This window comes from Bidens hawaiensis, unplaced genomic scaffold, assembly GCF_021521415.1.
Source record: "Bidens hawaiensis isolate Kalapana, Puna unplaced genomic scaffold, B.hawaiensis_p1.1 tig00001685_1, whole genome shotgun sequence".
NCBI classification, from domain to species: Eukaryota; Viridiplantae; Streptophyta; class Magnoliopsida; order Asterales; family Asteraceae; genus Bidens; species Bidens hawaiensis.
The window spans coordinates 2657121-2684564 of record NW_027491095.1 but is presented as its reverse complement, the minus strand read 5'-3'; the positions used below and the strand labels follow the sequence as shown (position 1 = coordinate 2684564).

General features: G+C 34.9%; 1 protein-coding gene and 1 pseudogene across 2 annotated transcripts; one reads left to right on the top strand and one right to left on the bottom strand.

Annotated features, from left to right (window-relative positions):
- The first annotated feature begins 195 nt into the window (after nt 1-195).
- On the top strand, nt 196-4027 carry LOC143593277 (mechanosensitive ion channel protein 2, chloroplastic-like; annotated as a pseudogene). Its single transcript, XR_013146076.1, has 13 exons — nt 196-322; nt 541-621; nt 722-878; nt 973-1087; nt 1162-1259; nt 1339-1452; nt 1574-1634; nt 2158-2307; nt 2386-2496; nt 2581-2748; nt 2840-2953; nt 3030-3086; nt 3165-4027. The product of XR_013146076.1 is annotated as a mechanosensitive ion channel protein 2, chloroplastic-like (transcript).
- Nucleotides 4028-4937: 910 nt separating this feature from the next.
- LOC143593308 (cysteine-rich receptor-like protein kinase 2) lies at nt 4938-26799 on the bottom strand. The gene is made up of 8 exons (XM_077072978.1): nt 26397-26799; nt 6872-7269; nt 6637-6756; nt 6377-6529; nt 6037-6180; nt 5736-5967; nt 5501-5654; nt 4938-5278 (listed from the first exon to the last, which is right to left on the bottom strand). The coding sequence occupies exons 1-8, from the start codon at nt 26783-26785 to the stop codon at nt 5033-5035; spliced, it is 1836 nt and encodes a 611-aa protein (XP_076929093.1). The 5' UTR covers nt 26786-26799; the 3' UTR covers nt 4938-5032.
- Between the last annotated feature and the right edge of the window lie 645 nt (nt 26800-27444).

The following is a 27444-nucleotide window of genomic DNA, read 5'->3' as shown; positions in this document are numbered from 1 at the left end:
AAATCAACCACAGGTTATTAATTTCTAAATTCTGTACATTTAGTTTCTCAATTTGCTTGTTGTTTACATAATTCTGTAACCATATGTTAATGGAATCATCTATTACAGGTTCTTGATGAATAATTTGTCTGCAATCCTGAATTTTTTAAAAAAATATATTGTCCTAGGGTTTGAACCGTGTTTAATGGTGACTGCAATGCAAATTACTGTTGCTGAATTTTTGTAATTGAAATCTCATCAAATGTTGGCTATGACTGGTTCTTTGAATTTTAACCCCAAATTGGGAATTTACAAGAATCAGTTGTACAAGAAGCAGTTTCAGGTACAAAATATGTTTAATTTGAATCATTTCCTCATTTATATTAATATTTATTTACCATTTATAGAAAAATTATATAGGATTGGAACATAATGAAAGTCGAATGACTTTAGAGAGAGGGAAAAAAAACTGACTTTATGAAACACCTGAGAAACTTGGTTACTATTAGTTGAAATTTCTCTAATTTATATTATGTTGGTTTGAGCTGATATCTTTCGCAGAATGTTACGTGTACTCGACAGGGCTTGATTGAAAGCAACAGATTGCATATATTACCTGACAGTCTCTCATCAATTGCTTCTGTATGTTTATCTGGCTGAGAATAATCAAATATCTCACTTGTTAATGTTTATATTATTTGGTGTGTGCATTATATTTATGAACTTCATAAACTTCTTGCAGCAAAAAGATTCCTTGAGTATCAATCTTTCGGTTCGATTACATCAACCATTGAGCATTACTCCAGACCGATTTAATATATTTAAGTGCAATTGCTCACGTAATCCAGTCCAAAATTTGGTATTTCTGATGTGAAGAATGTTGCTTTTGCCTTATCAAGGTGATCAATGATCATTGATCAATTTTATTTCAAAAACATTGTTTGGTTAATTTGACTGAAAATATATTAGAAGTGACGTTAAAACTTACTGCAGTGGTTTTAAAGATAGACCTATTATACTGAAGCTACTGCCAGCAGTGGGTATTGTAGTGTTTGCTGTTTGGGGTCTCGGGCCGTTAATGAGCCAAACCAGAAACATTTTTCTTCATGTTTGTGCCTTTCTGGTTATTTCAATTTTTAATTTTTAATACTCATGCTTAAAGTTTTATTTTACATTTTTCAGAAGAGTGACAGGAGTTGGAGAAAGAGTAATACACATTATGTTATGACTTCTTATCTTCAACCGTTGCTGCTATGGACCAGAGCCATACTTATCTGCAGGTAGTTCCCAAATATTCAGACACGATATGGAAGTCGATACTTTTTATTGTTTCGTTAAAAGAATCTTGTTTTTGTGCAGAGCTTTGGATCCAGTTGTCCTGCCATCAGAAGCTAGCCAGATGGTTAAGAATCGGCTTTTAACGTTTGTGAAATCATTATCGACCGTGCTTGCACTTGCTTACTGTTTGTCCAGGTGAATTTATGTTTCTTTCTTTGTCAGTTTGTCTAATAGAAGTTGATTATCTTGATTTGTTAGTAATTGTAAGTTTCTTTGTTATAAGTTTTAATTTTAATTGTTTAAATCATTAATGCAGTGCAATTCAACAAACACAAACCTTTTTCATGGAGACCAGTGACGGTGCCGATACCAGAAATGTATGTTCCACAGTTATAATTTTTATGAGACTAATATTTTTCTGTTTATTTAATTTAAATTTTTTGTTATAGATGGTAATCATGACCTATTTTTTAAGTAAGGGCTCAATTTGAGCAATGCATATGGGTTCATTTGGTCACCTCAAATTATTCAACGGGTCAACTCAAATGGTGGGGGGGGGGGGGGGGGTAATTTTGTATGAATTTGTTTCTAAAACGACTCATCTCAAGACTTCATTTTGGCCAAACCTGTTTTAACCCGAACCAAATTGATACTTTTGTAAAGCGGTCTGTTCTTACCCGAACCAAACTGATACTTTTTAAAAGGATCCGTTTTGACTGAACCAAATTGATACTCTTTTAAAACGGCCCGTTTTGACCCGAACCAAATTGATACTTTTTTAATACGTTCTGTTTTGACCCCAACTCATATTTGCTTAGAATCTGTTCTAACCCGAACCCGTTTTGACCAGTAACCTGAACTTGGCCAGTTTGCCACGCCTAATATTTGTTGTGTTGACAGATGGGATTCAAATTTGCTGGTAAAGCAGTATACACTGCAGTATGGGTTGCTGCCGTATCACTTTTCATGGAGTTGCTAGGTTTTTCTACCCAGAAATGGCTAACCGCAGGTGGTCTTGGGACTGTGTTGTTGACACTCGCTGGCCGTGAGGTGTATATATACTTGTATATGTATATATCATGCAACTATTACTTTACAATCCCAACTGACATTCTTTTATTTATATAGATATTCACAAACTTTCTTTCAAGTGCCATGATTCATGCAACCCGTCCGTTTGTGGTCAATGAGTGGATCCAAGCAAAGATAGAAAGTGATGAAGTTTCTGGAACTGTAGAGGTATATTGACTTGTTCTTCATGGTCAACACGATTTGTTCTAAAAACGTTTCTACTGATGCGGATCTCATTTTTTTCATGTTCAGCATGTTGGGTGGTGGTCACCTACAATTATAAGAGGTGAAGACGGTGAAGCGATTCATATTCCAAACCACAAGTTTACTATGAATGTAGTGAGAAATGTGACTCAGAAGGCTCATTGGCGCATTAAAGCTCATCTAGCTATTAGTCATTTAGATGTCAATAAAATTAATGTAAGTACACGAATATTCATCAGTTGGTATGCCATTTATACGTATATATATATATTTAAATTATATGGCATGTTAATTGTTATATGTACAGATTATTGTAGCTGATATGAGGAAAGTATTGGCAAAAAATCCTCAAGTAGAACAACAAAGATTGCATAGGAGGGTTTTCCTTGCAAACGTTGACCCCGAAAATCAGTCCCTTTTGGTTGGTTTCATTTCATGTTATGTTCAGCTTACTTATTAAGATTATATGGAGTCGGTTTATGATTTATGTTATGCAGATTTTCGTGTCATGCTTTGTGAAAACTTGTCATTTTGAAGAGTACTTATGTGTTAAGGTAAGTAACTTTCGGAACTTGAGCTTAAATAGTTTTTTTTTTCTTAATATTTTTTTTAACTTTTTTATATGAAAGCAGGAAGCTATCTTATTGGATCTTCTAAGAGTGATAAGTCATCACCGGGCTCGACTCGCAACACCAATTCGTACAATTCAAAAGACGTATAACGACTCAGATTTGGACAGCTTCCGCTTTGCAGATTCAGTCTTCACTCGCGGTAGAGCGCCTTCAAACCGTCCCTTGTTATTAATCGAACCTGATTACAAAGTCAACGGAGAAGAAAAGTCAAAAGGTCAAAACAAAAAGTCTTCAACAAAGTCAAACAACAAGTCTTCATCAGACTCTAAAACCAAAGATACTAAAATAACCTCTGATACAAAAGTTAAGAAACCGTTGAAACCCGAGACCAGTAGAAGAGATGAAAATACGGATGATGAAAAACCGAAAGCGGTTGAAAATGTGGAAGATAATATTATTCTTGGTGTTGCTTTGGATGGTTCAAAAAGAACTCTTCCTATTGAAGAGGGAATGGAAACTACTTCCGCTCAAGTTACGGAAATGTCTAAAAGTGTGACAGCGAAAGGAGCACCGTCATCAGAGAAGGATAAGAAAGACGGAAATACCCTTGGCTCCACGACCACCGATAAGTAAAGTAGCCCCTCGAGTTGTCGGGGAGATCGGTTATCAGATGATAGAGGCATATTGCATGCCCTTTGTTTAACAGATGTACATGGTACAAAGGTAAACCATTGTTTGGATTGCATGATAGTGAATAGTCCTCACAAATTAGTAGCATAAAGTATATAGTTATATAAACACTAGCTTTTATCCCGCGTGTCACGTGGGTTTATTTAGATTTTTTTTATATTAATTATTGTGAATATATAATTTTCTTATATGATGTGTTTGGGTTTCTACTTAAACATAAACTTTGAGGTGTAGATTTTATATATTACGCGGGTTTTTATTACATGTGCGAAATGGATCTTAAATGTTTGTTTACTTAGAACAAACCTCTTTATATGCTCTGGTTTTGGTTCACGGGCTGGAGTGGAACTCAAGTAATCATCCACACCTTGAGAGCACGTTTCGTGTATTTTCTTTCACATGAACAATCATCACTTTCTACGCGGATGCTGCTTTTGTTGCCTAAAACGCGATAACTAATATAATATACTAACTTTTACAGGATGTTTGTTTTATAAATTAGGTTTGTTATAGTTGAAATCGGATACCTAAACAATGGAGATACTATAAGCCGGTCACTACCTCAGTACCTCAGCTAGTCTGCTGCATAAAACCTGCAGAAGCAAATAAATTAAAATTTTCTAAAACTCACTTGGAGAAAGATAAAAATTTGAAGATTGCAGCATACTTTTCCCATTCACACACCTTTTATAACATAATATACCTGTGAGCAACTGTGGAAATTAAAAGCAATTCATTGCTTCACCTATATGTTTTAGTTAAATTATAAAGATGGAGTTGGGGGATGTTTAACTGTTTAAGCCTGCAAAACTGGTTGGTTGAGTTGGATCGAGTAATGGGTCAGAACAGGCTCATAAAAACGTTCGATTCGATTGCATTAAAATAGGCTCGGGTCAGACGCACCTACCTTGTGTCTGGGCATCAAATTTTTCTGATTTGGTAGTGCAGTCATGCTTTAATGTAAAAATAATACATATTTATGTAACTTTTAATTATATGTAGTTATAGCAAAAGAATGCAGTTAATCTCATTTCAGATTATATTCGTTGTATTAATAAAAATATTTGAACTTCTAATATGGTGGCAATAATGCATACAACTAAAATGGATTAAAACAACATTAACAAATGTTTGCTACACAAATGATCCCTTTCACCATTACATCAAATAAGTAATTCGGCCTGTTTGAGTAGTTTCCCACGTATACCTTTAGCATTTGGGCAACATTACAATGCTGATCAGATTTTAATCCTCCAATCATGGTTAATGAAATCAGGCCTGGTTAGTTGTCTTTCCCCCAATGATGGATCGTTCGGAAGCATCGAAGCAACTTCAAACATGGTCGGTCTTCTAGAAACTGGTGACTGGGTGAACAACAAAGCAATCTCAATGATATTTAACACATGTTCTTCTTTGTATTGATTCACATCCATTGTCTCATCCACTAGCTTCATAAGGTTTTTAGTTTCATACAACCTCCATGCCTGTCACAAGTTGTAGAAAATACATAAAGAGCTAAAAAAGACTTTGGGAAAATTCCCAGCATGTCCCTTTCTAGGATAGAGAATCCAAATTTGTCTCCACATTCTAAATCCCAATATATAAATATATATATATATATGTATATGTATTGGATCATTTTAGAAGTTTTTTTACAGCGAGAAGTGCGAGAAAGAGTGGGAAAAGGTGTCAATTTTGTATCTCACATATTCCAGGAGGCAATCTGTTGATGATCCTTCAAAGTTCCTGTAACTACATTTTCGGCCACTAACAATTTCAAGGATCACGATACCAAAGCTGAAAGTGTCAACCTTATCTGATAAATGGCCATAAAGTACATATTCTGGCGCTGTATAGCCCCTAATATATGGCAATCATACAAGTATGTGATTAGATTTCATATGAGAAAGGAATGGTGTATGCTTTATAAGTCAAACCTACAATGTCCCGGCGAACAAGGTTGTAATATGACTTTTATCCTCAGGCTGAAACCTTGCCAAGCCAAAATCTGCTATTTTGGGTTGAAAATCATCAGCAAGGAGAATGTTGCTAGATTTTATATCTCTATGAAGAATTCTGACATGAAATTCCTTGTGTAGATAAGCGAGACCCCTAGCTATCCCTAAGATGACATCATACCGTCTTTTCCAGTTTAGCGAACCTCTTTTATCACCTATACCAAATGATTGAAAATAAAGATTTTATTGAGAACCTGGTTACAATATTGTCAAAAGAAATGTACCCCACAAGAACTTGTCAAGGCTTCCATTTTGCATATACTCCATAACAAGAAGTAGATTGGATCCTTCACTGCACCATCCTAGGATTCCGAGAAGATTTCGATGACGAATATTACTCATCAGCATGATTTCATTTTCGAATCCGACTTTTCGAATCCGACATTGCAAGAATTGCCTATTAAACCATAACAAAAATTATTAGTCATTAAGACGTGTACGTTCAAGTTATCATTGCTTTTGTTATTTTAATAGATCACCGATTCACCGGCCTCTAAATCAAAATATGTGTATTAGTTATATATTTTTACTTAATTATCATTGTTGTTTTCGAATAGATCATACTCTTAATGATCCATACAAATATTATCTTCACTGAAATGATTACCTTGAATACCTCACCAAAACCCCCTTTCCCTATAATGTTTTCTTCACTGAAATTATTGGTTGCCAATTGTAGATGTTTATAATTGTAGTCTTCTGTTCCCTTCACGGAAGCTATTATCCAAAATAGATAAGATTCAATAAGTATCATGAACTTCAATGTAATTTCACGCACGGCGCATTCACTCGTGAAATCTTAGGGCAGTAAATCTTATGTTTACCTTGTTGGCGCATACCTATCCTTTTCCATCTGCCTAACCACACGAAAAATGTGAGTCCAAGTAACAAAACGCTTACACCTCCAACAACTACACCGATTATGCATTTCTTTTCGCTTGAATCTAACATAGACATGAAAATATCAATAAACAGAATGCTAGCCATTCAGTTAAAGCTGTCATCTATAATGACAATAAAATAATGAAAAATATCACTTCTGAAGATTAGAGGTCTCACCATCCCAAAGGAGAGATGTAATATTAGTTTTCTGATTTTGTCCAAAAAATGGAGTCTTGTCATACCTCATGAAGCATCCGCTGTCCGTTGCCCGCCCAGAAGTACAAGGAAGACAATCAAACAGGGATTTGGATCTCAACTCTAAACATTCTAAACAAACGCTCTGGCTTATGTTTAGATTACATTCGGCAATGGCATATATGGTCACATTACCAACAGCTACTTTCCTTGTAGAAGCTGAATAAAAGTTTGTTGTTCTTGGTGTAGCAATTCGAAGGTCTACTAATAGACTTTGTGCTGCTTTTCGGAACTGTATTGGCTGAGGCGATGTTGCATTGTCACATAATACCACGCCTACCCGATAATTAGGCTCCCTAAAGAAGTTATACGCCTCATACCTACGCAAATATTAAACATTTCTAATTAGCTTGAATAATTTTAAAACATCATATTAGTCTAGTACAAATCATTTTTATTAACCCATACTTTTGTTTTCTAGTTTGTTGTTAGTTCGCATTGTTTTAATGTATTTGAATGCTACAAAAATCTAATGACATGCGACAAAAATCTAGTGACCTATGATTGATTTGAGGAGCGTTGCTTGTGCTTTAAGGCTATGCGTACTAGGCGGCAAAATGGGGGCGAGAAGGGGCGACAAAGAGAAGACCCTCCCCCCCGGAGACAAGAGGGGGGACGGGATTTTGTCGCCGGCGAGAGTATGAGGGATATTATTATTTTATTGTTATGTGTGGTATAACAATAAAACGTTAGTTTTCAAGTGTTCCTAAAAGTTCTTAAATAATTTAACAGTTCTGTAATGATATTCATCATATATATATATATATATTGGGCTACAACATCACGACACCCCTAAAACAAACATTCCCCTTTATTGACTGGACGCCACATGTCACATATCGCTCCATTTTGTAATTCATTCATTACACATAGTCTAAGAGCTTATTAATCACTATTCATAAACATTACTAATTTATATTCCTTTTTTTACCCACATATGGCTTGTGTGGAATGCTATAATCCGTGTGTTCTCTAATTGCTAGCGTCCAACTAGTTTGCATTTTTTTTAACCGTATGGATCGAATGCTATAAAATCCAATGTGCTAAGATTTGATAGGGTGACTACTATTCAACTCCTCATATAGCTTTTGTGTTTAACAGCCTGTAAATCACTATACGTAAATTGTTATATTTATATACAAACATGTAGATTGAAAGCACACGATGAAAGGATACATTAAAAAAAAAACAAATTGACAGTGATGAAAAGTTACCATTTACTCGACAAAAAAGAGACACAAGTCATGGTCGTCACTTTGGAAATTGTGGTTGAGAAAGATACTAACCTAGTCGAGGTCAAGACAAAGACAACTAATGAAAAAGGGAAAATGGTTCATACGATATTTATTAAAACAAGAATATTATAAATTCATATTTCAAATAAAAGGATCCAATTGCAATAGAGATACAGGTAAGTGGGCAACAAACTGCGTCGTCACCTCCCGTTGAATGACAAAACCGATGATACTGAAAACAAAGTTATCGTTCTTCGGCGTCGTTGAGATACTGTGCAGGATCCGATGAACTCTTTTTAGAAACGTAGCAGCATCGGGGCAAAGGACCCAAATGTATCGAAAGCAAAAGGAATGAAGATGTGTTGATTCTCAACAGATCACAAAGGACATCCCTAACCAAATCATGTCTATATTTAAACACCGGGAGTTCTTTACAATGTATCGCGTGTTCACCAACATCATCTAAACAAACTTTACGGCAGACCGGGCATGGCTCATCAACAGGCCAGGAACAAGGGAATCATTAAACGATATTTAAGAATGGCTCGGTACTTCACTGCTGACATGTGCTGGCCTAACCTTTTAGAGGGGGTAATAGTAAAAAATTCTTGAGCATGAGGAGCCTAAAGACATTCTAATATCGCTCTCTGACGAGAGGACATGCCAAACTTTTCTCCCAAGCATTTTGGGCTTCAGGGGGGCGGTATCCTTATTAGCGAGCCCGCCAAGATCAAGATCGGAATAGAGTTATGCAAACAATCCAGCGCACACCCAAAATCAGAATCTAACCCATCAACACCACAATCACGCAAAATGTGGTCCTGTAACTTCTAAGATTGTGCTCTCGAGACTACGAAAGCATGGGTGGAAACATCATCAGCTGAATATAACCCTAAATCACCAAAATGGATTGTAACATCGTGAAAGTAACGGATCAAAAATGCCAAGTTCCAAAGTCCAAGGTCAAAATGAAAAATCTGTCTTCTGGCCCGATCGCGATACGCGGCGGCCTTAGACCCAGCGTCATCGTGTATCGCGATGACGTGGTCTGATGTCCCGCCACATGTCACCATGTGGCACTGCATCCGTCAGGTGTCATCACATGGCACTACGTCCGCCACGTGGCAAGCCTACGTGGTGAATCAGCAGAGCTACGTCGCGATACTCGACAGTTGTTTGTTAGACCATTGCGTATCGCGATGGGCTCCTGCATTAATCCTATAAATAAGGGCAACTAGCCCTCATTGTCATTACACCTCATTCATACACACTTTCTCTCTCTAATATACACTCCCTCTACCTCGATAAACATGCCACCGACCTCCTCGTTTTCCGTGCCGAAAACCCGACATTTTACCTCGTAAACCATGCTGATCCCGAAGATGTCTTGAAGTGCGTGTCGACCTGACAACCCGCCTCGAAGTACGTGCCGACAAGTTGTGAAGATCAGTGAATCTTATTGTGCGTGAAGAAAGGTGTTGATCAAGATTCTCGAAAAGCGTGCTAGTGTCGAGGTGCTGCCCGAGAGTCAAGAATATAATAAACCGAACAACGTAGGGATAATGCCCGAATAAAATAATAATAAAAAGGTTTCAACCCTAGTCGATCAGAGTATACTCAATACCTCGAAAATAAACAAAAAGAAAGTATAACAAAGAAAAGAATAAATAAGAAATATGTGATGTAAAATATATCTTTGTTATTGATATTATTATTATTTGAGTTTCTTAAATAATAAATAAAGAAATAAAAGTATACGTTTCTTCTTGAAGAAAAAACGTAGTGTTTAAAGAAAGTAAACAAGTAAAACTAAATGTTTTAAACTATTATAAGAAATAAAAGTATTTTAAACTAAAGATTTAAAAAGAAAATATAATCGAGGTAAAGAATATACAAAAGAGAATACAGGTCTTAAGCCGGATTAAAGATATTGTATTAACAAAAGGTTATACTCGTACTATAGGTCCGAGATAGCAAAGACGAACCGATTAGTGAAGTGAAGCTGATCCTTTCAAAAGGTGCATACGCCCAACTTTTACAACTTGTATTATCGAGTCAATTAAATTGATTACATGAGATTACGTTTTTCTAAAACATTATAAACAAAAGTAATCGCTGGCTCTCAGGCTGTCGTGTACGTTTGTTTGGATCTTTACATATGTGGTAAGTCAGTGGGCACACCGCGCCACACCTGGTTATATGCTTCCGCCAAGATGGGACGGACCTAATTTACGTCCGAGAGAGGGTAATCATGTGTATACTGATGGTAGCAAAGTAATCTCGAACGTTGTGGTGTTTGCTGAGCGGTTTCGTGTAGAGCTTGAGTTTGTAATTGTGTTTTGTTTTAACTTGATTATTCCTAAGCCACGATGGGCCGGACCTAAGTTATGTCTCGAGGAGTAATTAAGTAAATAAAATATTTTATGCGTCAGCTTATTCACCAGCATGTGTTGTTGACGTATTTTCAAAATTGTTTTACAGGTAACGAAGGATAGACGTGCTTGAAGAATCAAAGTGGACGATAGATGATCTAATGGCTCAGATCTTTTTGTTAAACTTTAAAATATGTAAATGGTGGTTTGATAAACAAGTAATATTTTGTAAACATTAACGGGTATTTTTATAATCACGTCTTTTGATATGTAAATAATTATATTTTAATCCACGCTAATATTTCTGCACAAACCCGTAACTCTGATTTAATTAAAAAAAACGGTACCAACATCTGGGTCACACACCTAGGCCGTAGTTTGGGGTGTGACATGGATAGGGAGAGCGGCTAGTCTCCATTGAAAATTCCCATAAAACGGACCCCACATACCACAATATCCTCAATCGACGTCGAATCTCTTTGTCAAAAACAGAGACAACTTCCTTAACAAACATAGGCTGGCATGTTCGGAGTCCGAACAACAACTTAGCCACCCCCATACATGAGCGAAGTAAGAGAAGCTCACATTGAGGGTCACGCAAGCGAGTAAGACATCTCATTAGTTCCACTGCTATTGAAGCTCTGGTAATAACCAAACTACTGATAAACACAACGTCCTGGCTAACCGCACCTCCAAAGAGTTTAACCCCTAACTCCGGTCTCTCAATCACGATAGGAAATAAACCTATTTTTGCCTTTACTCCATTGCATGACGGCCAAAATACTTCGATCTTTTAAATATTAAGCTGAAGCCCCAAACTTGGCCCCTTGGATCTAATAACATCCATGGCGTTCAATGGTGTCTCCTATAATCGTGACATCATCTAAGTACCATACATTGAAAAGTAACTTGCAACGGTCTCATACACAATGAATGAGGGGGTGTAAAGCTAATTCAAAGAGAAGGGATCCTAAAGGATTGCCTTGTTGAACCCCGGTAGTTGACTGGATACAATCATTCCCCATATATAGCCTAGCTGGTTGCCCGTAAAGAAAAATAACCCATAGGGAAATAGATGGGCATCTTGCACGAACCTCCTGCGGGAGTGTGATCCTATCCACCATGTTGAAGGCATTAGAAAAATCTACTTTAAGCAACTCCAACGACTTATTAGAGTGGAACATGTTAAGAAATCTATTCGCGCTATGAAGCACCGCATCCGCTCCACTCGGAATCCCCACCCCGAATTGAAAATCACCAAGGTATTTTGCTATCTCTTTCACAGCACTCTTGTCACACCCCATCTTAGGCCTAGAAGTGCGAATCGATAGTTGGTACCACATTTGTAATTAAATCAGAGTTACGGTTAATTAGCGGAAGTCTTTATAAAATATAAGGATCAAAGTTGTAAAATATTTACAATACAAAAGATGGAACGAAAGTTCCATTTACGTTTACTTGTTTTATGTTTACAAAACCACCTTTTAATTCATAATTAAGTTTAACAAAAATTATCTGAGCCATCGGATTCTTGAGCCTTCGTCCTTTAAGCTCTAATCTTGATTACCTGCAAAATGTTATAAAAATACTTCAGCAAAGATTTGCTGGTGAATATGCTGACGCGAAAACATTTTCTTTTACTTTGTTACCCCTCGAGGGTTACGCGTGACTCGGCCCATCTTGGCTTAGGAATAACAAAGTTAAAATAATATCATTATAAACTCGAGCCTCTACCTAGGTCACCCCAGCAAGACACCGCAGCGTCTCGACGTACTTAGGTACCATAAATATACACAAGGTCATTCTTACTCGAACATACTTTGGTTCGGCCCATCGTGGCTGGAGGTCGTAACCAGGCGTGGTGCGATGTGCCCACCGCATTTAACCACATATGTAAGGATCCAGACAAATGTATACCACAGCCTGAGGGCTAGGCTTTTACTCTTATTCATAATGTTTTTAGAGACACTTGGCCTCATGTAAAGTTTTACACATAACACATTTATTTGTTTGAAAACAAGTTTGTAAAAGTGGGGCGTATTCACCTTTGATCGGGATCGGTTTCCAACACCGTCCGATCGGTTTCCAACACCGTCCTTGCGTACTCTTTCTTGATATCTCGCATCTATAGTACGAGTATAACTTTTATTAGTCGGATATACAATCCGGCTTAAGACCTTTAGTCTTATTTATCTCGATGAACCTTTAGTTCAATAATCTTTTACTTTAAAACCTTTAGTTTTAAAAGCAATATTTATAAACCTTTAGTTTATTATAAAAACCCGACGTTTATTTTTTTCTAAGAAACGTATTCTTTTTCTTTTATTATTTAAGAATACCCTTATTACTTAAATAATATTCATAACAAAGAATTATATATATAATCACACACACATATATATATATATATCTACACTTTTATATTTCTTTCTTTTATTTTCTTTGTTATATATTTTCTTTTCATAAGCATCGAGTATAATTCCGACTTAGGGTATTAGGCCTTTATAATATTTTGTAATTATTTTAATCGGGTATTAAGTCTTACCTTTCCTCGGCTTATAATTCCCTAGATACTCGAGCAGCACTTCTACGCTGCTTAGTCCTTTCAACACTTGCCTTGATCGTCACTTCACTTCGGCACGCAAATCAAGACACCCAATCTTCTCGGCACGCACTTCGAGATGATCGTCGGGTTGTAAAAACAACACCACCTTCTTGTTCGGAACGTCGTCGGGGAGTGGTATGAATATCGAGGTATGGCACGTTTATCGAGGGATCAGGGCACAGTTTTCGAGGTAGATCAAGGGCACGCTTTTCGAGGTGTAGTGAGAGACTAAAGAGAGAAAGGAGTATGCAAATTTGGTGTGCCTTGAATGAGATCCCGGACTTGCTATTTATAGGCAAAATCTGGGATCCCATCGCGGTACGCGCCCGCCTCCAGGGCACCCGTCGCGTACCGCGACGTAGCTCTGATGACGCAGACAGTAGGTCTGCCACGTGTCGCCACGTGGCAGACGTCGTGCCACGTGTCGGGACACGTGGCGACCGGTGTGCCACGTGTGGACACGTGGTGAAAAATGTATCAGGCGTGTCAGGCCACGTCATCGCGGTACGCGATGACGTAGGCTCAACGGCAATCGCGTATCGCTGTTGACGTCTTCTAGAATCTTTGACCAAGCCCCATCGCGGTACGCGATGGGCTTGTCCTTAGTCCCTTCGCGTAGCGCGATAGGACAATAAATCAGATTTTTCATTTTTAACCTTGGAGTTTGGATTTTGGTAGAATTAGTCCCTTAACTTTGGAAAGTTGACATTTTTGGCCCAAAATTCCCGTGATGTTACAACTCCTCATACCCACTTTGGATACAAGCGCTCTCCAAATCGCACCAACGGCAATAGGCGTATCCCCATTGTCGGGATTAAGCAGTGGCGTTAAGGGGGGCAAAAGCCACAAACTCCGCCAAAGCAACAGGGCATCTCCCCCTAACCACAAGTTAACCACCTCATTGCTAACTTTAAGAAACCCCACGACAATCACGGATCCTCCCGACATGGGGCATCCAAAATATGTTGGACCTTAAGCCCATCTCTCCCACAATAAGTCCCTTTAGGAAAAGATTGAATATACCCTAGAACACCTTCAACGTCCACAACGAAAGGGCCACCGAGAGTAAGGCCCCAGGCAAGGCGGGCAGGGGCAAGATGGGATGCTTATAAAGCAACGCTTTCATAGTAGCGTAACCTAGAGGAGCAACACCTGAGGAACACAAAACTTTAACCGTGGTCGTGAAGTGCTCGTCGGCAACTTTTTGAATACACTGTTTAGCATTGAGGCCCTCCATCAAATTATCCCGCCCAAATGAGGCCTCATCAGAACTGGAGCCCATATCCATCGGTTGGTTAAAGAGAGATTGGATAAGATCAACACATCCGCTTCCATCACCCAAGTTTCCAGGGCCTGCCGAATTGAATGGCATTGCAAGAATTTCCTATTCCCCGACCTACAATCCTGTAGGTTGGAAGGCTAGACAACTTGTAATGTGTAACGGAGTAATATCAAAAGTCTAACCCATGCTTCAATGAACTCTGGCCTAGACACCACCTTGCACAATGAAAAAGATAAGGCCTGGGCAAATGCCATGCGACACCTAGGAGGGGTGCTTTAGAAAACAATGATTATGAAGATAAAAAAACAAAGAAATATCCTAGAAATCAAGATAAATTTAGAAAAAAAACGCGTGTAAAGTAAGATGCTATAACTATAACAAGGAATAATGTACCTCAATTATCCTAAAGCAGGTCAAAGACATGCATGATCGAACATTGTGGAAGAAGATGAAGAACCAACCCTCTGTTGGACGTAATTTTGGACTCCAAGTCATAAGTCGATGAACTTGAGGGACCAATAATGTCAAATCGATCATAGTTGGTTATGTTTCCTAATTACAATATGTTCCTAATTGATATGTAATTATCATAGGTAATGTCTTGGCTAGCAAGTTAGGTTAGTCTATAATATAAACCGCATTATGGTTAGACATTGTAGCACGTGTGAGATGCAACCGAGTTAGGGTTCATCTAGAGACACACACGAGATGTAACCGAGTTAGGATTCATCTAGATGCAACCAAATTAGGGTTAATCAAGAGTCAAACTGAGTTAGGGTTTGATGTTGTAATCAATTTTTTAAGTTATATTTTCTGATTAATATAAATGAGAGTTAGTCGTTTACTTCGTTTTTGTTTGTCGTTCGGGACTTGGCCCTCTTAATGGCAATTGCAACCAACAACAATGGTTATCTTGAGGAAGGAAGCCAAAGTTCAAGTATAAAGATTATTGGTGTTAAGAGAAAACGAAAAAATATATGGGGAATAGATCTAAAGATTCTACTATTGTATGATCGAAATTAAGGGGGTGATTATTGGGTTAATCCCAATCATTTACCAAAGTTAAAAAGATCAAGTTAAGTTAGATCCAATAGTATTTATTCAAATCTCCGTTAGTAATGTCTGGACCTTAAGTGTAATAATTATAAGTATAATGATTAGTGTTGTAATTAATGTAAATACTAACCGATGCATTGTGTCATCCTTCCAGTGAAGCGATGCGTCGGATCTACCATAAGGTTTCAACATTTATATATATGAGTATAAGACCACCAGGAAATTTAAAAATAAAGATATATTTTTCCGTTAATCAGTTATACACTTTTGATTTCAATACACTACAAAAATATTGTCTTTATCATTATTTTTTATATAATTATAGCCTTACACTTGATTACCCCATAGATTATTCGAACTATATATTAACATTAATCAATTTTAGCTCGAATGGTTTGTAGTGGAACCCTACCCTCTCTAATCCATTCAACACGTTTCTTTTCCGTCGATATACCGTGCAAGGTTTTCCTATATATATATCGTAACTAAATCCTTTGATCTAATATGTTTTCAATCAATATAGAGCATTCTCCGATTATAAAATTTTACATGGTATCAGAGTGTTACAAGCTCAAATCTTAAACTCACCGATTGATGTTGCTCTACGCCGAACCATAACCGATGAAAGGGCTTACCCACAAATACACTAGGACATTTCCCAATCATAACTACGTTTTGACTATATCCGCCTATCTAACAGCGCTATACCAGGACTAACTAGTGAGCAGTATCGGTAGTTTTTGAATGTGTTTGGTAGTGGATTCAAAATTGATGTTGCACTAATCGCTAATATGGCATATGCCCTCCGAACAATAAACACCATAAGTATGTTCACATTCAAGGAAATTGGGTAGTGGATTTTGGTCCCATGTAACACATAACCCATAATGCTTCTATCCCTAAGACAAATTAAGAACTGCTCACGAGTTCCGGATCACAATACCAAATGGGAAAGAATAGTGGTTGAAGGAATATGAGAGCGTTCCACACGTTTTGGAAATTAATTGCAATATTCTCTTTATCCGTTAGTAAGTTTCCGAAGATCTCCGGTGTGCAGTGACATTAATTTTCCTGATTTTTTTGTTAACTTATATTTACCTTCGAGAACTTTGGTGGATCTGGTAAATGCAAGGATGGTCTTTACTATATGAGGATTGTGATATTTCGATTTTTCCATTTCTTGTAATAGAATTGTATACCTGGCCCGTTTTAAATTTTTGATTTTGATAAAAGATTATTATTTTTTATTATTATGATATTTATCATTGATTTGTAATTATTAAGTTGCAACCTCGATCTCAACGCATTACTACTACTACCACTACCGAATCATAAGTTATTGATTTCAAGTTATTAACACTATTTTCATAGGGTATGGTTCAAGAGAGAAATGAAATTACTGCGAGAAATGAATCCGGGCCACTAGTTTATTTTAGGTTTTAAAAACTTCAAGATTAATTAAGAAACTATAAATGCATCTCTCTCTTCAATTAATATATCTATTAAATTAATATAACTAATCAAATTACTATAATTGAAAAATATTAAGAATTCATTTATTTTCTATCCAAATTTTATCCTACACAAGTATAATTTACCCTACACAAGTACAATTTATTCATACGTTAAAATATCTTTCTATCCAAATTTCTTCCAACTCAATATATAAATATCCATCAATACATAGTTACGTTGTGATAAATAATATAAAAAACTATTTTACATGTGTTAGCATTAAATATCAACAACAAAAAATACAACATACACAAAAATATATAGCCTACACTTGTTCTGAAAATAAGAAAACATATAACATATACACAAAATTCATCATCAATAAAATATACACGCACACGAAAACATATAACCTACACATGAAAACTTTATTCTACACAAATATAATTTATTCATACATTTAAAAAAAATTTTATTTAAAACCAATTTCTTTCAACTCAACTTATCAATATCTATCAACACGTAGTTACATTGTGATGAATAATACAAAAACCTATCTTACATATATTTGCATTAAATGTGAAATATACAACATACACAATAACATATAACCCACACTTGTTCTAAGAATAAGAAAACATAACTTACACACGAAAAACATATAACCTACACACGTGTAGGATATGTGTATATTTGTGTAGTTTATATAATTGTTGATGTCGAATTTAATATGTAATTTGTATGCTTTTTTGTATATTGTACGTGATTATTTCTCAAAACAAGTGTAGGTTATATAATTCTGTGTATGTTGTATATTTATTATTTATATTTAATGGACACATTTGTATGACATTTTTTTTATTATTTATAAAAACTAAATTAGTGTTTTTATCTTTTTAATTATTTTATTTAAATTATGTAGATATATTAATTAAAGAGAGATTTATTATGGTTATATTAGTTGTATTAATTGGAGAGAGAGTGTGCATTTATTGTTACATTTATATCTTTTTCATTTATATTTAAACTTTTAAAACCTAAAATAAAACTAGTGACTCATATTCATTTCTCGCATTTCTTGCAGTAATTTCATTTCTTTCTTGGACTTAAACCTATTTTCATATATGCAAATATTTGAATCTATGTTCATTTCATTGTTTACATGTGTAATCGTTAATTTGACACGTTGAACTGGGTATGTCTAGATTAATATTTTAACATGTAACATAAATAATTATGGTTATCTTAAAATAATATTTATCCTAAGTATTTTATTTGACATGTTATATTATAAAAAATATCTTTTAGCATATTCTAAACATAGCTTCTCTCCAAGACTTACCTATTAACCACCTTCTAATCACAACTATAAATACTCCTCATTTTCATTTTATTTCTTTTGCTCATTCTTCTTCTTCTCTCTCTAATAATAAATATTCTATTGGATTTTTTAATTTATATTTTCTTGTGTTTGTTTCAAAGTTGCAAAAGTCGCTAGGCGGACCCTAAGCGGCTAACTGGTGAGTCGGGTGTATTCGGAGTACTCAAAGATTACTTAGACATGGTAAATATAAAGAAAAATAATTTTTGAATATTATAATATAAATGTCAAATATCATAAATTTATTAATATTTATAATAAAATAAGTAAAGATCAATATAAATAAGAAATACATTTTTAAGTTATAAATTATTCTAAAAATTGTTAGTCATTTAGTAAAAAAATGATATTTATTCTTTAATATTAAAGATATACGAGTTGTGCTTTTTAAGCCAAAATCGTCTCAAGTTCACCGACTAGATGCGATTATGACTGAGGTTGACCACCTTTAATCAGTTATTAGCAACTAGGCGGAATTAAATAAACTCACATCAGCGACATACCTTGTAGCCAGTACTCGGTAAGTACTAGGCCTTGGAAACCTACTTTTACAACATTGGTTTGTTCATCTCAAGATTATAAGATAGGCATAAATTCTTGTTCATTTTTCTTGTCTTTGTTCTTCATTTCTTCTTATTTTCTTATTGTTATAATGATTATATGACCATCACATAATTATGTTTATGATCCCACCTAATATATACACTATGGTGTATAGGATAGAGGAGACAAAGAACATAAGGTTGCAAGATGAACTTTAATAGTCACACCTTCACAAGTTTTTACATTCTTGAAGTTTTTGTCTGTTTTATTTATTTTAATTCAAGAACCATAAGTATTTTGGTGATACATGACCAAACATATTGTATGTATCATACCACAAGTGGCTCATAATTTTCTTTATCAAAATCCATTCCAAAGCATCAAAAACATTGTTGTTTACAATGTTTCAAATTTGACAGCTGAATTGTTCGACATAGGTTGAGCAATAACTTGGTCATAACAAACTAGAACGATTCAAGGCCAAAGTTTATCATTAAATTTATCGAGTTACGGTTCTAAAGACTATTTATATGTATTTTTATTCTTTTGTATGACTTCACATTTGTTATTTTAAAATTAGTGCGTAGATTTGTACCCTATGTTAAGATTGACTATTTTAGCCTATATCGGGTCCGAATATGGGCAATTTTTTTGAAAAAAATATGTTCTTTACATATTAATTTAGTTGAATGGATATTTTTTTATAATTTTTGAGAAGTTAATGATATTTTTAAACATTTATGTAATCGTTGACATAAATTTGTCCAAAACTAATTTCGTTTTTCTTGTTTATTTTTCAACTTCTAGTTGTGTTATTTTAACACATGTATGTTTCTTTAATCTTAATTTATCAAACACATTCTAAATAAGTCTTAATTGGATTTAGGGATTACTTGTTAGGACCCACCCAAGCTTAACCAAAGACCCAGTTTTTTCATTCACCAATCCAGGTGAGTAATCACATCCCCTATTTACTATTTTTGTTTTGGAGGCTTTATGCGTACGAAAAGACTCAGTTTCTCATTATAAGAAATACTCAAGTACTATTCCATTATTTGTGTGATTTTGTAATTCCTTGAATAGTTATTAAATACTACTCCGTAAATGACTATGCGTTTACAACTTTTTGGTTGGTTTTTATCTCTTCCTCATCCTCGATCATCCTTATAGTATGATCATACGTCGTAGGAGTAACTTGACCCATCGTTTGTCAAGGGGAAATGCCAAACTTTGTCAATGTTGTTAGTCTAATTGTCCTAGTAACTTGACTGAATCTAGTGTCAAGGGGAAATGACAAGTTTTAATTATGTTGTTATGCTAGCTGTTGTGATTCACATGTCGCAAGGAATGTATCAGATTGTAGTTACTCACTCACCATGTGTTGTTAACAAATTATTTTTATGCATATTGTAGGTTGTTATCTCAGATGAATTGGAGTGGAGAATTTAGATTGGATCTTAGGATAAAATAAAAAATATTTTTATTGAATTGAGATCAATGTAATAGTTTTGGTTAATTTTATTTCTTTGTTAAATGACAATTGTGTACCTTATTATGAATGGAATAAATTAGATATTGAAACTTGTATTACTTTAGTACATGTTGAGCTATGATACAAATTATCATGTAACATCGTGAAAATATCGGATCAAAAATACCAAGTTTCCAAAGTCAAGGGACCAAAAATGCCAAACTCCAAACCTTAGGGTTAAAAATGAAAATTCTGGTTTTTCTGACCCATCGCGATACGCGATGAATCAGAAGGGAAACCCATCGCGTATCGCGATAGGTTGTATGACAGCGAGACGCGTGGCATGCCACGTGGCACACCGTTTGTCGCGTGTCCCGCCACGGGGCACTCCGTTCGCCACGTGTCACACTGTCTGCCACGTGGCAGACCTATATAGTAACTGGCCAAGCCTACGTCGCGATACGCGACGGGCTAGCCAAAGGAGCCATCGTGTATCGCGATGGGCTTCCTGATTTTGTCTATAAATAGCAACTACGGGTTCTTCATTCATCACACCTCAAATCGGTTTTCCTCTCTCTCTCTCTCTAGCATCTCTCTAAGCGCCAAGATACGTACCCTCGATCACCTCGAAGTTCGTGCCCTCGTAAACCGTGCTAATATACCGACGTTTCCTCGATATTCGTGCCACTTACCACCGACGTTTCAATTGAGAAGGTGCTACCATCCCGACGACCATTTTGAAGAAAGTGCCGTGGAGAGTTGGTGCCTCGTTAAACGTGTCAAAAGTAAGTGTTGATCAAGGAGCATAAGAAAACGAAGCGGCGTCGAAGTGATGCTCGATTGTGAAGGGGTTTCATTAGCCAACAAAGGTAAGCATAATAACAAACAAGATAATAATAAAATATTATAAAGGCTTAAAACCCTAAGTCGAAGTTATACTCGATACCTCGATAAATAAAAGAAAATATAACAAAGAAAAGAAAAGATAGAATTATATATATATATATATATATAAAATCAATGTGATTATATTATATGATTCTTTGTTATACAATATTATTTAAGTAATAATAACTATTCTTAAATAATAAAGAAAAGAAAAGGAAAGTATATGTTTCTTAAAGAGGAAGAAACGTAGGGTTTTAAATAAAATAAGAATAACTATAGGTTATCTTATAAAAGAAAGAAAGAATAATATTTTTAAACTTCAGGTTTAAAAAGAAAAATGATACTTTTTAACTAAAGGTTTTAAAGTAAAATAATCGAGGTAAAGATTATAAAAGACTAAAGGTCTTAAGCCGGATTGTATATCCGACTAACAAAAGGTTATACTAGTACTATAGGTGCGTGATAGCAACGGGAAAGACCCTCAAATGGTATTTGAAGCCGATCCAAATAAAAAAGGTGAATACGCACCAAACTTTACAAACTTGTTTTCAAACGAGTCAAATGTGTTATATGAAAAAGGTTTACATGAGACTACGTGTCTCTAAAAACATTTATAAATAAAAGTATAAACCTAGCCCTCAGGCTGTAGTATACGTTTGTCTGGATCCTTACATATGTGGTAAAATGCGGTGGACACATCGCACCACACTGGGTTATAGTCACGCTCGCCTGCGGGGAGTTATGACCATGTGTAAACATATGGTACCCAAGTAATGTCGAACGCTGCAGTGTGTTGCTGGGGTGTTGTGTGTAGAGACTTGAGTTTATAAATTGTATTGTTTTATAGCTTGATTATTCCTAAGCCACGATGGGCCGGACCCAAGTTATGTCTCGAGGGCTAATCAAGTAAAAGAAAATATTTTAGCGTCAGCATATTCACCAGCATTCGTTGTTGACGTATTTTCTTAACATTTTGCAGGTGACCAAAGTTAAAGCTTGGGAAGACGAAGTGTTTAAGATATCTGATGGCTCGGATCTTTTGTTAAACTTAATATATTATGAATTGTGGTTTTGTAAATAAAACAAGTAAACTTAACAGGAACTTTTGATCCCGTCTTTTGTGTATGTAAATATTATATTTTAAATTGTGCAGATTTGTCTTTACAATCTTTACTATCAAAAACATCTCTTAACCGTTACGATTGCAATGCAAACTAATATTAACTCTAATAATCGTTAAGCAGGAGGAAATGAAACATGTTTCCTTGTTTGCACTATAAGTCCATAACTCAAGCAAGATTAGCAATAACGTTCAAGTTTACAAACCTTTGATATTTTTTTCTTTTCTTTGTTTATAAGTAAAGCTTTATTTATGTGAAGTTATAAATAAATTTCGTTAGGATTATATAATATTAGTTAGTATAATCATATCAACTATTAGTTAGTATGAAGTTATTTTTTATCTAAATTTTAAAACATTAGTGGCATTACATACGTTATACGTACATCAAAAATAGTAAATAAAACTGGTTAGATACAATTAGGATTTTCAAATAATAATAATAACAAGTGTGTTTATAAAAGTAACAATTATGAAGATAAGGTTAAGTTGTCAAAAACTTAAAATACACATTTCTAATAAACCTAAAAGGATGATAAGATGTTAAAGTGGTAGTAGAATGGATAATTGTTAGTTGAGGTTGAATCGATTCGGGAAGCAAAGCTCAAGAATTTGGGGGATGGGAAAAAAGATTAATGGGGACATTGAATTTAGAGACCATTTTCATAGTAAAATATGAGTGGGGTCTATACCCCCCTCCCCATCAAGTACATCCGCCACTGAGGTGAGCCCATTAACAAAAATTCTTTGGTCCGTCACTGTCCCCGTATGAACTCAACGGCTCAACCTTAACCTCGAAGCTACCCAACCGACGTTTGATACGTGTCAGATGATTAATCATGAAGAAATGATACGTGGTGTGACGTGTCACGCAGTGGACCACCCGTAGCGCCGCAAATATCCTATCGATGGTTGTAGACTTGTAGTTATCCTATGCAAGACTTACCAAACGTCGCAGTCCGTGACGGTCCGTCAGGGGATCACCCGATCTGTATAAAATGCAAGACTAGAGCATTTCAACATCCCATCTCACTGCTATTACCAAAAAAATCGTGCTATGTTACCTGGTACTCGATTCTAAAGACCGACGATCTGATTATGAATTCTAACGGTGTCCCGACGTTCGTTCCAAAGTTATAATGAGTTCTTCATATCAATGCAGATACTGCCCGACCGATTCCCAATACCTCTTAAACTATCAAGGTATTAGTTATGCTTTTGTTAAGTTATTTAAGCTAGTTAAACCCTAGAAATGGGTTATAGTCAAATATAAGTTGACAGTTTTAATACATAAAAGTTGACCTATTAAACGTTTCTTCGTCACGAAGAAACGTCACTTGGAAACATAGATAATGTCATAATGTTTTGAACTATATCAGTAGAACCGAGATTATCAAAGCAAAACACATGTTGAATACGTTTAACCTTTTACTAAATTAGTTTTAATCTTCATAACGAATATGTCATCCGTTAAAGAGTCGGAAATGTTTACATAGGATTGTCAGATCCTTAAAAAGTTATGCACGTTAATATTTAATAAAACTTTCCGCTTTGGTGAACACGGATTTGGTTTAAAACTTCTCTATGCTGACGAGTTTTATATGACTATCATGGGAATGAAAAAAAATAATAAATAAAAAAATTAACTATTTTGAGAATCTCTATTTAAATGGGCTATTTTGGGGTTCATATATTTTTTTCATAGGGTGGGCTAAATGTACCTACATCTTCTACTTGTCATATCTCTTTTCTTAAAATTTTAATTTATTTAACAATTTTATTTGACATGTTATTACTCTCTAATATATTTTTTTCATTTATATCATAAAATTTGTGCATTTTATTACGTAAATATACTATTTTTTATTATTAACAAATATTAAGAAATTTGTTTTAAAAATATGCAAACTAGCTCCAAAAAACTATTAAAAACAAAAAAACACTCTCTAAACAATTAAAACAATTATAGAAGAAATTGTATTATTAAATTATCAAAAAATGTTTATTTTAATTAAGAAAAAATTGCTTTTTCCTATTTAAAAAAAACTAAGAATTGTTTTAAAAATATAGAGTTAAGTGCCATTTTAATACCTGTGGTTTTTTCAATTATGCAACTTTAATACCATTTTGAATTTATTGCAAATGATTACTTCAGTTTATAAAAACTTGCATTTTTAGTACTTTTTTCTAACTCCGTTTATTTTTATTTGTTAAGTCAAGGGTAATTTGTAAGTTCGCTGTTTTCCTTATTTTTGTATTTTTTATTAATCAAATTCTCCCTCTTCTCTCTCTCTCTATATCTATTTTCTATAAAATTAGTGAAAAATATTCTTAAAAAAATGTGTTTTGAAGACAATAATAATAATAAAATATAGCAAACTGACAAAAGAGAAACAAAAAATGTTTGAATTGTATAAATATGAAACTTAAGAGTTGAAGTATGTTTAGTAAAAATGATAAAGAAACGGGTACGTTTAGTTGCATCCTCAAATATTCCACCTTATTGTTTTGTTTTAAGTATGGGTGTACACGGACTAAACCGGACCGAACGAGAGCATGTCTGTGTCCGTCCGTTAAGCTTTTGACGAACAAACGGAAGGTTCACGAACACTCTAACGAACGAAAATTCATGTCCGTGTCTGTCCAATAAGAAATTGAGTTTGTCCGTGTCCGTCGATTAATATTGTAAATGGACGTTAACGAACAGTAATTGACAAACGGACACTAATTGACATTAATGGACAAACGAATACTAATGGACAAATATAAACGGTTACATATTAATACCAAACATAAATCTAAACAACGTCACCTACAAATTTGTAATTACACCATATAACATCCAAATATACTTAACCCTTAATATATTAACATAAAGTGGATCACTATAATATAAGAGACATTAGACATGTGTGGTAATACAAAACTATGATTAATAACACTAGAAATTTCACTATTAAATTACAATACTGGATAGATCTAAACACTAACGACACCGGACGGACATTACAGGACGTAATCGGATGAATGTTATCGGACGTTCATGAACACTATCGAACGGACTTGGCCCTTGTCCGTGTTCGTCCGTTAAGCTTACCGAACGAATTTTTTTTGTCGATGTCCGGTTCGTTTATTAAACGGACGAACATAAAGGAACTTCTTGCCGAACAGACGCGGACACCCGGTTCGCTTATATACCTAGTTTTAAGTGAAATCAAGGATTGCGGACCTGTTGTGTGTTTTTGCGTTATAAACCACTAGCTTTAGAACCGTGTGATGCACAGGGAGTTCAAAAGAAATACAGTTAAACTATATAAATTAAATTATTAAATTAAAAAACCTACATATCAAATTAAATAGTTTAATAAGTTCAAATTATATTTCTTAATGTAATATTCATATGAATATGTATTCTCTCGTAATTTCTTCATAATCACGAAAAAGATGCACTTAGTGATTTTATGAATTGTAATTATATTTTTTAATGGAATAGCGAATTATAACAAATGATGGTAAAATGTTTCATTATACATGACATAAAAAGAGAATATCATATATAAAATAAGAATGACTAAAACACTGTGTTGTATTACAGATTTGAAATAGATGGATGAGAAGTACATGGATCCATAAAGGTTGAATGACTATGCTGGAATAAAATTGCTATTTATTTACAATCTCCTCTTGTTTTTATTTTCTTAGACTTATAAATATCATTCATTAATTTTTACCACATTCATCTACTACACTGAAAAATGTTTATAAAATGATTTAATAAAAAAATAAAGAACTGATTTCATTAAAGATATATATAGTTTTATTATATTGACATAAATACCCTCCTATTTTTAATCTTTATAATTTAGATAATTAGTTATTTAATTAAATAATTGATTAATATGTTTTGATTATACTGAACCTAAATAAGTTTTGTTAAAAGTAAGAAATAATTTGAGTTTGGCTAAGAATTAATATCCAAAATAGGTAGATTACTAGAGTATATTTTATTCCTTATTTATCGTGAAATATATATATGTACCTGACATCGCAGTCAGAGTAAATAGCATGAGCGCCATTTCCAAGTTCACATACTTTTAGCTGATTGACAGCATAGTCGAAACAATCCAAACAATCTGGAATGGAAACATATCCTCTGCACCAAGCAAGGCCCCACACTGGCTCACTATTAAACAGAGCGTGTGCTGCAGCGTGGTTGCTGGTCCTTAACTGCCGACGGAGGCTTGACAGGGTGGTGTTAAGGTTTGCCAAGAAATACTCTCCGCTCATACCTCTGTACATACTGCAATAATATCTCATCAGAGTGCTATTTCTATCAGTAGGCTGTGATGTCACTTGCTCAGCGGTGCTTATGAGCACCACCACTACCACTAGCAGACTCACCAACCACCTGTTCTCCACTTGTTTCATGTTTTCCTTTTGGTATCTTTGTGTTTCCGTTTACCGTTATAATTTGATAATTAAGTTTATATAAAGTAACAGGAAGAGAAGTGTTTAATAATTTATCGGTCTTGACTAAGTCAATGAGAGGAAATTCCACCGGCCAATTAATGCTAGATATAATTACATGAAAAGCAACTAATCACGCATTGATGATTTTATAAGTCTTTGCACGGCATGATGGAGCCGTGGGTCATCAAGCCTCATCAAAGCCGTTGATGAGGCATTCCCCTTGTGAGAAAGTGGCAAAAATGTGGACATTTTTAAATAGGGATTTGTAACATTTCCGTCTTAAAAAAAAACTAGTTAATAGACTTGCGCCGCATACATAGGTTTTTACATGACTCAAATTACAAAAGTGTTCCAAGTTTGGGTCGAACCCATCTCTATATGTCCCATATGAAGTGCCATTGTTTACTCGTTACCCGAATCTTGACTCGGTTAGTCTTCATTTGAAGGTTTCTTGGTAAACCCTTATCCTAAAAATGTTACTTTTGTGATCATTCTCTTCAGCTACTTGTCTAACCTAAACAAACTTTCAAACTCGAATTTTAAACACCAGAAACGGTAGAAGACGAAGAAGCATCAGGCGTAAATGCATTCGTGGCAGGATGACGATTGACGTAGCA